Genomic DNA, 14,355 nt, shown 5'->3' on the forward strand with positions numbered 1-14,355 from the left:
TTGATTGATCAGTCTCGAAAGTCTATTATTTAGGTGAAAATTTTGAGCTCATCGCATATCATCGCATATCATCTCATCTCATCTCTTCTCAAGAGTGAAAAGAAAAAAAACTTCAACTTCAACGGTAAGACACAAGAAATACTCTAGTCAAAGCTCTGGTAATTTTCCAATGTCTGCTGATAAGTCTCAAGTAAAGCTTAGGTTTTTCACTAGGGAGAAAGATGAGTCCCTACACGTTCAAGATACACCTGTGTACGCACCTATTGCGCTGAAAAGATTTGGTCTATCAGAGATTGTCAACCATCTATTGCAATCAGAGAAACCAGTGCCTTTCGATTTCTTAGTTGATGGTGAATTGCTACGCTCTTCTTTACAAGATTACTTGACTAAGAAGGGACTATCCAGCGAAACACTACTAAACGTTGAATATGCAAGAGCTGTTCTACCACCATCATACTTAGCTAGTTTCAACAATGAGGACTGGATTAGTTCTATCGACATGGGTGATCAAAGAATCATTAGTGGATCCTATGATGGTATCGTTCGTACTTGGAACCTTTCAGGTAAAGTGGACAAACAATACAGTGGTCATGCTGGTGCTATACGTTCTGTGAAACACATTTCTAATACAAGAATTGTATCTGCCGGTAACGATAGAACTCTACGTCTTTGGAAAACGAAAAATGACTCTACCGCTACGGATGATGAAAATGTAGAAGAAGGTAAAACTTTAGCCATCTTAGAAGGTCACAAAGGACCAGTGGTCTCCGTGGATGTCTCTGATAATGCAAGAATTTTGTCATCTTCTTATGATAACAGTCTTGGGCTTTGGTCTACCAACTACAAGGAAATGAATAACGTGGACCCCATGGAGGAATTGATCAACAGTAATGAAAACAAGGTTTCCACCGCTGCTAGAAAGAGAAGAAAACTAGCGTTAAAAGATGGATCCATTAGAAGAAGAGCACCATTATCACTGTTGGAATCTCATCAAGCACCCGTGGAACAAGCATTGTTTGACGCCAGAGATAACACCGTTGGTTATTCTGTTTCTCAAGATCATACAGTAAAGACTTGGGATTTGGTTACATCTCGTTGTGTGGATACAAAAACTACTTCTTATTCGCTTTTGTCGTTGGCCCAACTACCAAGTTTACATTTACTGGCGTGTGGTTCAAGTGCTAGACACATCACACTACATGATTTCCGTGCTAATTCAAGTTCAAAGATTACTCAACAGCAACTTCTAGGACACAAGAATTTTGTCGTTTCATTAGACACTTGTCCTGAAAATGAGTACATGCTCGTTTCTGGTTCTCACGATGGTACTGCTAAAGTTTGGGACATTAGAGCTAATTCACCCATGTATACTATTACTAGACAGGATCCATCAGTGCAAAAAGGTGTTAATGATAAAGTGTTTGCTGTGAAGTGGGCACAAGACGTAGGGATCATTAGTGGTGGTCAGGACAGGAAATTACAGATAAATAAGGGTGACAACATTTATAAGAATTAAATTAAACCAAATTGAATATAATTAAGCCATATTAATAGTACAATATTTTTTATTTCCGATCTGTGGCAAAGGTAGAATGAAATTTTAGTGCTCCGTAGTAACACTGGAATAAAGATCCATAATCCGTTAAGTATCCTATCAGTGGATGATTGTAATCAGTAACGTTTGATTCGTGTATATCTTTCCAACCTCTTAGTTGACGTAATTTATTCAACTCCATAGCATTTAATTGTACTAACGGTCTTGTACCATATTTTAAAGGACCGGCATTAATCCAGTGCAGGTTGTTGCATCGATTTTTGAACCGTTCGATGGTTTCGAAGTATTCAAATAGATTTTCTGCAGTATCGATGAAAAATTCTGTACAAACAACAATGCTATCATAATGATCTTCAGTTGGGATAAACTCACAGAAATCACCCCAATGAAATCTTAAATTCGAGGATCTCCTCACTTCGCTTAATTGCACTTCTACTGTTCTAATCTGCCTCGCACAATCCAATTGACCTGAATAACGTAATGCAAAGGGGCTCAATTCGACATCTTTACCATACCCAAGGGCAAATTGACCACAGATGTACATTAATGCAGACCATTCAATAGAATCTACTGCATAATGTGGGAAATTCGTAGCCAAAAAATGAGAAAGTTGACCTACACCTGCACCGGGAACTAAAATAAGTACTTTTTCATCTTCTGGGAGCCCTAAAGATAATATTCTCTCTTTGAAAAATTGATTAAAAGGTTCCCTTTCACATCTAAAGTTGGGACTCCAATCACGACATAGATGTGAAATCGCTTCAGAAACTCTGTATTGATTGGACTCTAACATTGCAACGATTGTATTATCAGAATTTTTGCATAATTCATTCTTCTCACTCAGTACATAGCCAAATTCCAAGCACGTAGCTTTCAATTGATCTCTTAGCCCTTTTTCCAAATTATTGGCATTGTTCTTTATCAATTGCTCCAGTACGTACCTGATAACCGATTCCACCACCTTATAATTGTTTTGAAGGCTGATATTGACATTTTGAATCTTGGAAAAATAGCTCAACGTCTTCAATTGATCCCTAACATCTGGTGGCAATTCTTTAGTTCTTTGAAATATAACACCATTTTGCCCCTGCGCTCTAACTAGGTATTCACTCAAATGTGATAGCGCCTTAGATAAATCATACAGAGTAGTATCTCCAGCAGTTTTGAAATTCTTGGAAGTTCTTGTCAACGAAAAATCACCATTTACTACTAGTTGCTTTGCTGATGTGAAATGATCTACGAAAGAATTCTCGAGCTTTGCGATAAACCAACTTTGAAACGGTTTGTATTTCCTCAGAAAACTCATAATTACTGCCAATATGGTAAACGCAATTGCTGGAAGACTTGACGTCGAGACTCCCATGCCAATCGAAAGAAGACTCCGTATTTCCAAAGGACAAGGGTTCCTTATTTGTGTGCTTCTGCCCTTCTATTATGTTTTGATAAAGCAATCTTTTCTCAGATTTGAATCTTGAAAACTAGATGACTATGGGGCGTACACATATATATGTTTATGTTTATACACATAACAACCGTAACGATGGCAATTGGAAGGACGAAGAAAGAGCGATACTAGATGGAAGAGCTAGTTGAAGCTAGAGCTAGTTGAAGCTAGATCCTGATTCAGATTCGTTGAAATTTTGAGTGTTTGGTCTCCATAGTAAACAGAATTGAACTGATTGCAGTGTCTCGCAGACGCGAATGTCAATCAGTGTCAATCAATTCATATTATATTCAAACTTCTGCCTGCTTGGGGCTTTCCAATTGATTCTTTTTAACCACTGCAGCGAACCCAAATTATGATCTATTCCTTATCCCCCTAATTTCCGAATATTCAAGTGATTGATAGCATAATTACACACACTAGGGCAAAGAGAATACAAACCCTCCGAGTTCCAACACTTCGTACATCCGTATTATGAGCACTCGAAGTGATGTATTTAGGTATATTATTTGCCGCGAGACATGAAGTCATCATTAATGATATGACAGCGTGAAATAGTTGATAACTCTAAAGACAATATGAGACCATACCCAAGTGGAACATCAATCGCAATAGGAACCCTCAAGAGCAAGATATGTCTAGAAATCTATACTTGGCAAAACAGGGCAATTGATGAGGCCACAGATCCAATTGGCATTCCACTAAGAATCTTTTGAAGACAACTAGTAATAATTCTAAAGTTACAGGATTTCTAAGGTCTCTAAAGGACCGAATTGTTTGAGAAAAGTGATTTTATAGGAGGTGAACCTTCAGGAGCTTTTGGTAATAGGTAGAAGAATATGCCAATCCAAATACCAACGCAGATATCGATAGATGGCAAGTAGATAAATCATCATTCAAATCCCTGTATAGGTTACTTGATGCAAATAAGATTGCAATGAAAATGTCACATAGATGCTTACCAGTAGAACAATAAGTTCTGCCAAAAGCATCTTTATAGGACGGACAATGGGTTGGTGTTAAAGTTTATCTGGGGAAATCTCTAGCTCCAGCGGCAGTATCGGACCCATCATAGGACCTAAAACTGATAATAAGCAAAAAATGCCATGGCGGTTAAACATTCATTGAAATCTAACATATCCATAATGGTACCAGAAGCAACCGTTGCAGCAGCTCCTGGAAAAATTTTTACTGCTATGGTATTTCTCATGTGCCCATTAGAAAGTACAATCCTCATGGTGAACAGCATTGGAAGTGGTAACGAAACCATATAAACGGGTTTACGTCCAAAGAACTCACTCTAAAGGCTTCTATCACTGCTAAAAGTCTGAGAAAAGTGATAGTTAACTATTCACGCATTGCGGACACCTACAGGGATGTTCCTATAGTATATACAAAGCACGGTAGCACAGCTACACCAGCAGTATACCATTTCCCATACCGAACAGTTACGCGGATTAATCACTTGATCAAGATCATGCCATATCTCAAGCTACTGGTTCTGAGTCCAAACAAAATTCTGAACTCTCGTCAGTTCCATTTAAATCTAAAGCTAGATCTGAATATAAACCTTCATTAACTTTTCCTTCGACTGTTGTCCTTCATTGGCACGAACCGTCTTGCGGCTATTTCTATCAAGATTCTCATTTTTGCAAGAATATGGTTTTGATCCTGGTTATTACTATCACTAGTGAAACAGCTACCGCTAGATCCAAGACTAACAAGCTGCCCAAAGTGTCTATATAAATTTCTTATTGCCGAGGAAAAAGAACTCTACTACCAGTAGCTGAGTAATCGCCTATGAGCTAAATGGTTCGATTGACAGTATTTTCATGCTCTTCTGGTATGGGATGAGATGGAAGGAGTCTTTGTCTAATTGTGCAGTAATATGGGCAGCATCTAACGGGTTTAAGTTTGTTAATTCCGAAGTCTTGCATCTCGTAGGCAAGAATAATCAGTAAAATGAAAAAATGTTAAAAAAGAGCGATGAGATAAGATGGATATCAAAACAAGAGCCATTTTCAAAGTAGGTTTTTTAAGGCTACGAAGGATTACCAATGCACGAAGTGATATCAATTTCAGCCGGACATCGTTGTAATCATTTGTCCACACAGTTTTTCAATTGCCAAGAGAAGAAATTATACGATGAGAAGAGATACAAAGACAATGAATTCAGCGTACACCTGAATCCATCTACCGACAAGCTGAATCAAACGGTTTCGTTTTCTCCTAGGGCACTTATTTGGGAATCTAAAGGTGGTAATGGATCATTAGGGACATATCAATACGTTCAACCAGAGGATTATTTTTATTCCGATGATGCCAAGAAAGATAAGAATGAGAATGTTATGCTGACAGGTTCCAAGGTTCCTAGGTCGGAGTACCAAGAAGCACTGGATAATAGTGCGACGCCAATCCCGCAGTTAAACAATGAAATGGCAAAGTACTGGTCAGATTATTCTAAACTGATTTATGACCCCACAACTTTCAACAATCTGAAGGATTGGCATCATGACTTGTCGAAACCCAATTTGCCTGACTTTAAAGGGTTAGACGTACACAAATTTGGTAGCTACGAATTAGGGGTACAAGAATTTGATGACAATTATTTACAAGAGTTCTTTGATGGGAATTTACACAGGCAATTGGAACAATGCGATACTTTACAGGGACTGAACTTAATGAGTAGTCTTGATAGCGCATGGAGCGGATTTTCCTCTGCAATGTTACTGGAATTACGTAATGAATTACCCAAGACAACAATTTTTGCATGGAATTATTACAAGGGCGAACTGAAAGGGCTGAATAGGGCCCTTCTACCACACTGGGAACGTCAAATGAAATCAAGCGTGGTTTGCAATGAGGAGGCAGATTTGGTTTTCCCACTACGATTAGATGAATCATTGTCGGATTGGGAGCAAGCCGGTCAGACAGTTAGAGTATTGGATAGTGTCAATAGTCTTTTCGAACAAAAGGGTGAAAAAATGCAATCTATGACTCACTTACAAGACTGCGTAGGCGTAAGTGATCAAACTAGAAAATTTGTTTCTTCAATCTTCGAAAACTCTGACTACAACTATTCCTTCTTTGATGACTATCCGGTTTTCAGAAACGGTCACAAAGATCCACACGTTTTTTCAGAATGTTTAATTCAAAGAGGATCTACTACTAACTCAACACCAAACCCGAGAACTTTACAAACCACTGAATTTTTACCCAGTGACACAGTACCCCCACAATTTCAAAGCCCTAATTCTTTTGATCTGCAGTTATCAACAACGGAGAAATCAAGAGACGTTTTCCTCCACTGGCGTGATGTGGCCTCCAAATACCTAAGATCAGCTCCAGATGGTGATGAACTGGTAGATAATTTGGGGACAATTGCGGCCACTTATGAATACGGTTGGTATGACGATGAGGATTCTGGCGATGATGATTTCTGAACGCTGTGGTGTAAGGAGGGCTTTTATGAAAATGAAAATTTCACCGAGATGAGATGAGGTGAAGTGAGATAGGTCGACTTGTGCAAAGATTTTGGTCGATTAGTGATAGGACTAGGGCATGATTAGAGCTCTTTGGAAGAAGATGTTTGTTAATTCTCCAGGGAAGGTAGTAGTCATTGCTGGTACTACAGGTGTAGGTAAATCACAGCTGTCTATCCAGCTGGCTAAAAAGTTTAATGGTGAAGTGATCAACTCGGACTCCATGCAGGTCTATAAAGGGTTACCAATTATCACTAACAAACACCCAATTGAAGAAAGAGATGGTATTCCTCATCATGTTATTAACCATGTGGATTGGTCGGAGGAGTACTATTTACACAGATTTGAAAAAGAGTGTGTAGATGCTATAGAGGATATCCACCAACGAGGAAAACTAGCAATCGTCGTAGGCGGTACACATTACTACTTGCAAGTGCTATTTAACAAACATGTTAAATCTATCCAAAGGGACGTCACTAAGGAAGAAAGAGAACTGCTCAATTCGGGAAATGGTCAACTCATTTATGATACTCTGAAAATGCACGATCCAGCAATTGCTACCAAATTTCACCCTAATGACACGAGAAGGGTACAAAGGATGTTAGAAATTTATTATGAATCTGGGAAAAAACCTAGTGAGACCTATGCAGAACAAGAAATTTCATTGAGATACGATACGCTGTTTCTCTGGCTTTATAGCGATTCAGATGCACTAGAACAGAGATTAGATGACCGTGTAGACAAAATGTTAGAAACAGGTGCTATGGAAGAGATCAAGGAACTGTACGAATACTTCCAAAATAACAAATATACCATAGAACAATGTGAAAATGGTGTTTGGCAAGTCATTGGATTTAAAGAATTTCTACCATGGTTGATAGACGAGAAAAAAAATATGAAGATAGAAGATGGGGTTGAACGTATGAAGATCCATACGCGACAATATGCTAAGAAACAAGTTAAATGGATACGGAAAATGTTAATACCAGATGTGGACGGAGACGTCTATGTGTTGGATGCATCTGATTTATCACAGTGGCACGAAAAAGTATTAGTACGATCTACAAACATTACAAGGCAATTCTTTGAAAATAAACCAATTCAAGATATACGCGCGCCTGAAAGACTAAAGGGATTGCTAGATATTGGGAAAACAAAAGATAAAAGTCAACGAGATTGGCAACAGTACGTGTGTACTGTTTGTCGCGACCAGCAGGATAAGGAACTTATAGCCATTGGTGAGACAAATTGGCAAATCCATTTGAAAAGTAGAAGACATAGGTCAAACCTCACTAAAGGTGCGAGAAAAGCCGCTTACGAAAAATGGAAGGCTGAAAAAGGTGTTAATGATGATGAAAAAGAGCATTAATGATTGCTGAGTGAATTGCATGTAAATAATTACTTATTTAATGTGAATTTAATTTAGATTCCATGGATGATCTCTCTAAACTCCTTGCATTTTCAAACTTTTGCACTTCATATAACAACTCATTTGCTGATTTATGAAGACTTCGGTAAAAATTAGCGCCATCCCCCAAGTTCCCTTTAACATCTTCCAAAAGTTTTAACGAATATTGTAAATCCTCCACATACAATGCAGCTGGATCTAGCCTTTTAGTGCCACTGTCATCCTCTTGTGACTGTAATTGATTCAAAAGCCTTTTATTTTCTTCCCTTTGATGCTGCACATACTTGATATCGATATCGAAAAATTTCAAATGGTCCAAAAACAATGCTTCGAATTCAGTCTCGCCAGTTCTCTTATACTCCGATATTATCCGAGGCAATAATCTATGTTCTGTAGACTTAGATTCCACCTCCTTTGCATATTTTTCTCTTGATCTCGTAACATTACCTACTTGTTTAACTAATGGTGAGTTACTCTCAGGAAATTTAATTGGTGAGGTAATTAGTTTCTTGTCTATAACACGGAACAGTGAAAATGTTTCTTCATCAACTTTCCTTCCTTGATTCAAATATTCTCTTAGTTTTTGTAATTTTTCGTAGTATGCAGTATTAACATTTGCAGAGGGAACTGAATCCCAATTTATGGTTCCGTACTTCAATCTTAAATTAGAGTCAGTTTCTGATTCTTGTCTTAAAATTTGATCTATCTCTGAAATTTGCACCTCGATGTTATTACTGTTAAATTTAAGATCATTTAATGATAGTTCATAAGATTCCAATTCGTGCTCAGAAATATTCTTTAAATTCGGAGGTAATTCAAATTTGGGTAAGCTTTCATAAAGCAACTTATTCAATGACAAAAGCGGATTGACAACGTATTGCTTCACATACTCTTCTTGGCGCTCATTATAAGCAGAGCATGCATCCAAAACACCAATAGGCAACAAGTCTTTGAATATGGGGGTAGAATCCTTTGGTATAAATGCTTCCACAGGCGATGCATTGACCATGGGTGCCGGTTTTACAGGATCGATATATGAAGGTACCGTCTGCAAATAGATAAAATCATTGTCTCTTTGAATTTCCTTGAGAGATTCTTCGATTTTCACTGAAAAATCAGCTCTTGATGGTAAATCACTCTTCCTCAAATATTCCAAAGCCATTTCTAGAGATTTGATTTGAGCGCCATAATTTCTTTTCCCTCCTAGTGATAACCCATTTCTAAAATATGTAACGGCCGTGAAGTAGTTAGCTTTAGATTCCAAATGCAAACACCAATCATTACGAATCAATTGAGATTTGCGTCCAAATTTTAAACTCTCCTCGTAGTATTCTGAAACTTGTTTTGCCAATTTGGCAATAAGAGAATCCTTGTGTCCATCCTGAATAGCTTTAAACCAAAAACATTCTTGAGCCTGTGCCAACATGATATTCACTAGAGCATGACCGCTATTCAAATCGAAAACGGGCTCTTCACAATCGTTAAGATGCCTTATAATGTATTGGAAGCATCCAGCACTGTACTGAAAATATAGACACATTGTTTTGAGAGCTTGAGATGAACCATCATTGGATTCCAGAGCTAATATGGAATACTGTGAACCAATATTGTAGAAAATGTTCAGCCTTTCAAATTTCAGGGAATATTCAGATGTACCATCTGATTTTTGAAGTAATGGATTGGACCAAGTAAATTGAATTTGATCATTGGGAAATTTCTTGGAAATCTCTTCTAAACACAGCAGATACTCTTGTAAATCTCGTAGCTTTGTCTTAGAAGGTTCAGGGTCAGATATACTTTCTCTTAAGTAGGCGATTTTATTCAATTCAGCGTCAAAGAACGAAGCAGTTTGATATGACGTGGACTCAATGGCATTAGCCAGCTGATCTTTCAGACGAGCATCTGTTGTACGTTTCTGAGGAATACACAGAAGATCTGTCATCTTCTAGCGATGTCTCAGCTTTTAGCTCCTCTATAAATTGAACACGACCTGAGTTTACGCTCTCGGTTCGATAAGAAGAGCAAGTAACTAGTACATGAAGATAAGGTTGATATTAAAATTTACAGACTATCGAATAGTGAAATATTTACTATTTAAAAAAGTGGTAGAGATGAACAAAATAATAATGATAAGAAGAAGAAGAAGAAGAAAAGAAGAAAATAATAATAATGAAAATAAAGTCATCATTGAATTAATCACACACATATTACACTAGTCATTAACATTTCCCTTGTCTACTGCTGTTATATCCCTCTCACACAACACAACAAAACTGACTAGGCAGCAATTCCATTTGTAGAATTAGTTAAATCAACTTCCTCTTGTGCGTCTTGGAATTTCTCTTGGTCTACATTGGATAGGTTAGCTTCACTATAATCTTGACGTGTTGGAGGTGGTGTAACTCTTGTAGATGAAGACGTGTCCACATCGTTTCTATCGAGCACCGAAGGCCGATCTTCATCAGGTTGCATTATGTGGCTGGTATTTCCATCGTCATTATTCCTTAACTCATTCAGCAAAAACGTTATATTCGTAACCTTAGACTTGACGGATTGAGATCCACGCATTGTATTTGACCTTGCAGCAATATTTTTCTTCGGGGATGAAATAGCTCTCTTTAAATCGGTTACCTTTGGTGCTGAACTCTTTATACCTCTCCAAGAAAGTAAATCCGCAGGACCATTACCGTTTAATGATCTTGTGATGGAAGCTCTGGTACTGTCATTACCGGAGAAAGTACCATTCATCGAATCTCTATTATAACCATTCACTTCAGCAAAATTGTTCATACGCTGTGGGTGCAAATCAGAGAATAGATCTGATGTTGACAAATTATGAGGATTGGAGACAAGAATTTGTGTACCTTTTTGAGAGTATTTGTTAATCTTTTCATCGGAATAGAAACCAATCAATTCGTCCTTATTGAAAAGTGTTTGATTTTTACATCTTAAATCCACTTGGGCTTTATAATTGTTCATCTTGAGAAAAGTTGCAGCTTCCCAATGGTAAAGATAATATGCTCTTGTAGGCTCTTCTACATTTTCTGTGAAATAGTTGAGACCTGAAAGTAATGCCAAACTTTTATACTTTTGAAAGACCAGATGCATTAAAACTTTTTGATCTACTGCATTTTCCATTCCGTTAATCATTCCGAATAATTGCGACAATAGGTTACCTCCAGAGAAACGATCGTCTACCGCATCGAAAAGTTTCAGTTTCCCATTGGAGTCCATGAAAGGTGCCAGATTGAGGAACAATTCTAATCCAACACATGGTTTACCCATATGTGTGAGCAATTCATCGACATCTTCAATTAATACAGCTCTTTCTGATTCATCTTTAGTGGATTGAAGTTTTAATTCTAATTCAAATAGCATATCTGCAGTCTGACCTCTGTAGTAGATCTTATTGTTTAAATCGGCAATCGTCTTACGGCATTGATTTACTACGTTAACATTGGCTAAATTATCTAGTTGATATTTCAAAATTTTCCTCATCATATCCATAATACTCAAACCAACAATGCTAACATCTGAAACGAGCAAACTGGAGATTAATCGCAAACTAATTATGGGATCAGCCTTAGTTCCTGGATCTGTCAAGTGTCTAATTAACAGTACTACCACGATGTATCTTAATTGGACAGGTATACCGTTGCAAATGAACTGCAATAGGTCCTTGTTAGGGGAACGTTGTAGAAAATCTAACAGTGCTTTTATTGCCAAAGTCAATTTATCGGTCTCTGTAGTGGTGAAATATGCTTGTAATGTCTTGACGGATAAATCTGCATTTGTATTATAAATGTCGTCTAGGGCAGCAGTCCTAGTCTGCACTTTGCTTAGGCTCTTTGTAATATTTTGATCTGTTGGTGTACCTAAATCAAGGGCACTGTAACGGGGATTTCTTTCAATGAATTTTTCCAAAGCATATATGACTGAACGGGGGAGGAAATGATTAATTTGTGGATTACTTGCTAGGTCCGTTGTATATGAAATGTCGATACAACCTTTGAGTAACAAATCATCGTTATCCAGGATTTCTCTAGCCACATCGAAATATAATTTTTCAAAAGATGAGTACAACTTAATAAATTCAGCATCACCACCACTCATTGCACCATCCACATTACGACAAATGCTGGCAAAGGTCCGCTCAACCAATTCAATAATACTTGAATCATTGTTGAAGTTATTATTGGTCAAAATCTTAATTGTAATGTTCAAAAAATCTTTTACAAAGATGTTTAAATTCTCTTTGCAATGTTCTACAATATCATGCATTATTTCTAATGTAACAGCAACATTGCCTACCCTTCGATGGTTTAAGTCAACATTGGTCCTTTTAACGAGATATGTACTCACTTTTTCCAGTTTACTACGTCTAGAACTGACATAGTATAGCAGATAAGAAGTCTCAGATGACTTAGGTTTCTTATCCGGGGTCCTACCCGATGGATAGCATTGATTTACCAGCTTCTGATGCTTAGGAGAAAAAATCCTCATTCAAAGTCAAGGGTAGATAGCACCAAAACAGATGTCAAAGATTAATTTCCAGGCCTCTAAACAGCTGGAAATCTTCTTTAAAGCGCTCAAATCTCTTGTGATTGCTTATTTGTAAGTGTTTATACAATTGCTAAGCAAATTTCGGTCTCTTCTTTTAATACCTGTACCGTGAAATTTTCTTAGCAAATGATGAAGTGAAATTAACAGTAGAAAAAATGCGATGAGCAACTTATTGATAAGCTAAAAAAGTGGTAAAGGAGGTTTTATATGGCTGATTGGGTGCTTTAGAAGATGTCAGCGAGTTCGAATAATGGTAAGGCAGGTGTTTGGACGAATTTAGAGGATCAGATCGTGAAAGCTGCTATACAAAAGTACGGTACCCATCAATGGAGTAAAATAGCATCGTTGCTACAGCATAAGAGTGCTAGACAGTGTCAGATTCGTTGGGACGAGTATTTGAATCCCAGGTTAAATTTCCATGACTTTACGAGGCAGGAAGATGCAAGATTGTTGCAGTTGGCAAGACGTTTACCAAATCAATGGAGAACCATTGCGGATGCAATGGGTAGAACTGCACAGGTGTGCATTGACCGATATAATCAGCTACTAGAGGCTGACAGTGAATTTGGCATTGCATCGTCGTTGCAATTGGAATACCCTAATGCAGAGACCCAAGCGGCAAGACCAGATGGTATTCAATTGGAGGATGAAGAAAGAGAGATGTTAGCGGAGGCAAGAGCCAGATTGCTCAATACTCAGGGAAAGAAAGCTACTAGGAAGATACGTGAACGGATGTTGGAGGAGTCTAAGAGAATTGCACAATTACAGAAAAGACGTGAATTAAAACAAGCGGGTGAAAGAACAACTATTAAGAAACCACGTAAGAGATACGAGACTGAAATTGATTACAATGAGGACGTGGCATACGAACAGGAGCCACAGCCTGGTATCTACGATACTTCTCACGAGGATGAACGCATGGCTAGGGATGTTGCTAATTTTGAGAAAAGAGTTTCTCTTAGGGGGCTTAAAGAAGACCGTAAAGGTGCTGTTGGTAAAAGGCAAAGAGAGCCTGAATCCAGTGCTAAGCAAGCTAACCTTACGACTACTGAATTCAAAAGGCCTAAATTGCAGTTACCGGAGCCTGGTGCTAAGGACGACGCGGCTGAAGCTATAAGGGCTAACAGGCGGGCGTTGTTAGCAGGTCCTGATGTGGATGAATCTGAACCTGTGGAAACGGTGGTAAAGCCTCATAAAACTCTATCCCAACTCTTTGCATCATTGCCGGCTCCTAAGAATGATTTCGAAATTGTACTAGATGAAGATGAGCAGGATGATGCGCAAGAGGTGCAGGAAGAAACTAAAACAGACGCAGAAGAAGAACAGAAGGCTGTGGTTCCTGCACAAGATGATACCGCTAATGAATCAGATCTCCGTCCACTTCACATGGATTGTCTTCGCATGAGAGCCCCAGATTTCATTCAACATCCAAAGGATGCCTTTGGGCAAACGTTTAATGAGCTATCAGCATCTTACATGATCAAAGAACCATTTATGCAACCTACGGACGCGTCATATTTCATGGATCAAGTAGAGCACAAGATGAAAGACGTGTCGGTAGATTCCGAAGAGTTACAATGGCAACAGCCAACTGCAGCTGCCGTTAAGGACTCTATTAGTAAACAGCTGGATAAGGTTAAGGATCTACAACGTAGCTTCGAATACTTGCAACCCCTAGCTCAATTCAACGATAAACTGTGCCAAAAGCTGTGTGTGGAACAACTACCACAGCTTCGAAAGCTGCAGCAAAAGTACTACATGAATTACAAAATCTACCAGCATGAGATGCAGGCCATCGAAGTGCGAAGAAGAAGGTTTCAAGCTGACTTGCAAGGTGCTGTAAGCTCTACTTTTCCAAGTCATAGAGCTTAAATTTTCATCAAAAATTTTTCAAACCATAAGT

At 38.2% G+C, this 14,355-nt stretch overlaps 7 protein-coding genes across 7 annotated transcripts; 4 read left to right on the forward strand and 3 right to left on the reverse strand.

Moving 5' to 3' along the window:
* Positions 1 to 169: 169 nt before the first annotated feature.
* Positions 170 to 1,516, forward strand: YTM1 (Ytm1p; the record flags this gene model as incomplete). Its single annotated transcript, XM_002497560.1, has 1 exon — positions 170 to 1,516. One exon carries the CDS (start codon positions 170 to 172, stop codon positions 1,514 to 1,516), a length of 1,347 nt encoding a protein of 448 aa, XP_002497605.1.
* A 49-nt stretch (positions 1,517 to 1,565) lies between these two features.
* On the reverse strand, positions 1,566 to 2,918 carry ZYRO0F09394g (uncharacterized protein; the record flags this gene model as incomplete). Its single annotated transcript, XM_002497561.1, has 1 exon — positions 1,566 to 2,918. The coding sequence occupies one exon, from the start codon at positions 2,916 to 2,918 to the stop codon at positions 1,566 to 1,568; it is 1,353 nt and encodes a 450-aa protein (XP_002497606.1).
* A 2,138-nt stretch (positions 2,919 to 5,056) lies between these two features.
* Positions 5,057 to 6,442, forward strand: DML1 (Dml1p; the record flags this gene model as incomplete). The annotated part of the gene is made up of 1 exon (XM_002497562.1): positions 5,057 to 6,442. One exon carries the CDS (start codon positions 5,057 to 5,059, stop codon positions 6,440 to 6,442), a length of 1,386 nt encoding a protein of 461 aa, XP_002497607.1.
* A 118-nt stretch (positions 6,443 to 6,560) lies between these two features.
* MOD5 (tRNA dimethylallyltransferase) lies at positions 6,561 to 7,850 on the forward strand (the record flags this gene model as incomplete). The annotated part of the gene is made up of 1 exon (XM_002497563.1): positions 6,561 to 7,850. The coding sequence occupies one exon, from the start codon at positions 6,561 to 6,563 to the stop codon at positions 7,848 to 7,850; it is 1,290 nt and encodes a 429-aa protein (XP_002497608.1).
* Positions 7,851 to 7,887: 37 nt separating this feature from the next.
* Positions 7,888 to 9,831, reverse strand: RIM20 (Rim20p; the record flags this gene model as incomplete). The annotated part of the gene is made up of 1 exon (XM_002497564.1): positions 7,888 to 9,831. The coding sequence occupies one exon, from the start codon at positions 9,829 to 9,831 to the stop codon at positions 7,888 to 7,890; it is 1,944 nt and encodes a 647-aa protein (XP_002497609.1).
* Positions 9,832 to 10,166: 335 nt separating this feature from the next.
* On the reverse strand, positions 10,167 to 12,392 carry EFR3 (Efr3p; the record flags this gene model as incomplete). The annotated part of the gene is made up of 1 exon (XM_002497565.1): positions 10,167 to 12,392. One exon carries the CDS (start codon positions 12,390 to 12,392, stop codon positions 10,167 to 10,169), a length of 2,226 nt encoding a protein of 741 aa, XP_002497610.1.
* Positions 12,393 to 12,683: 291 nt separating this feature from the next.
* On the forward strand, positions 12,684 to 14,324 carry CEF1 (Cef1p; the record flags this gene model as incomplete). Its single annotated transcript, XM_002497566.1, has 1 exon — positions 12,684 to 14,324. One exon carries the CDS (start codon positions 12,684 to 12,686, stop codon positions 14,322 to 14,324), a length of 1,641 nt encoding a protein of 546 aa, XP_002497611.1.
* Positions 14,325 to 14,355: the final 31 nt, after the last annotated feature.

Source organism: Zygosaccharomyces rouxii (assembly GCF_000026365.1).
Source record: "Zygosaccharomyces rouxii strain CBS732 chromosome F complete sequence".
NCBI classification, from domain to species: Eukaryota; Fungi; Ascomycota; class Saccharomycetes; order Saccharomycetales; family Saccharomycetaceae; genus Zygosaccharomyces; species Zygosaccharomyces rouxii.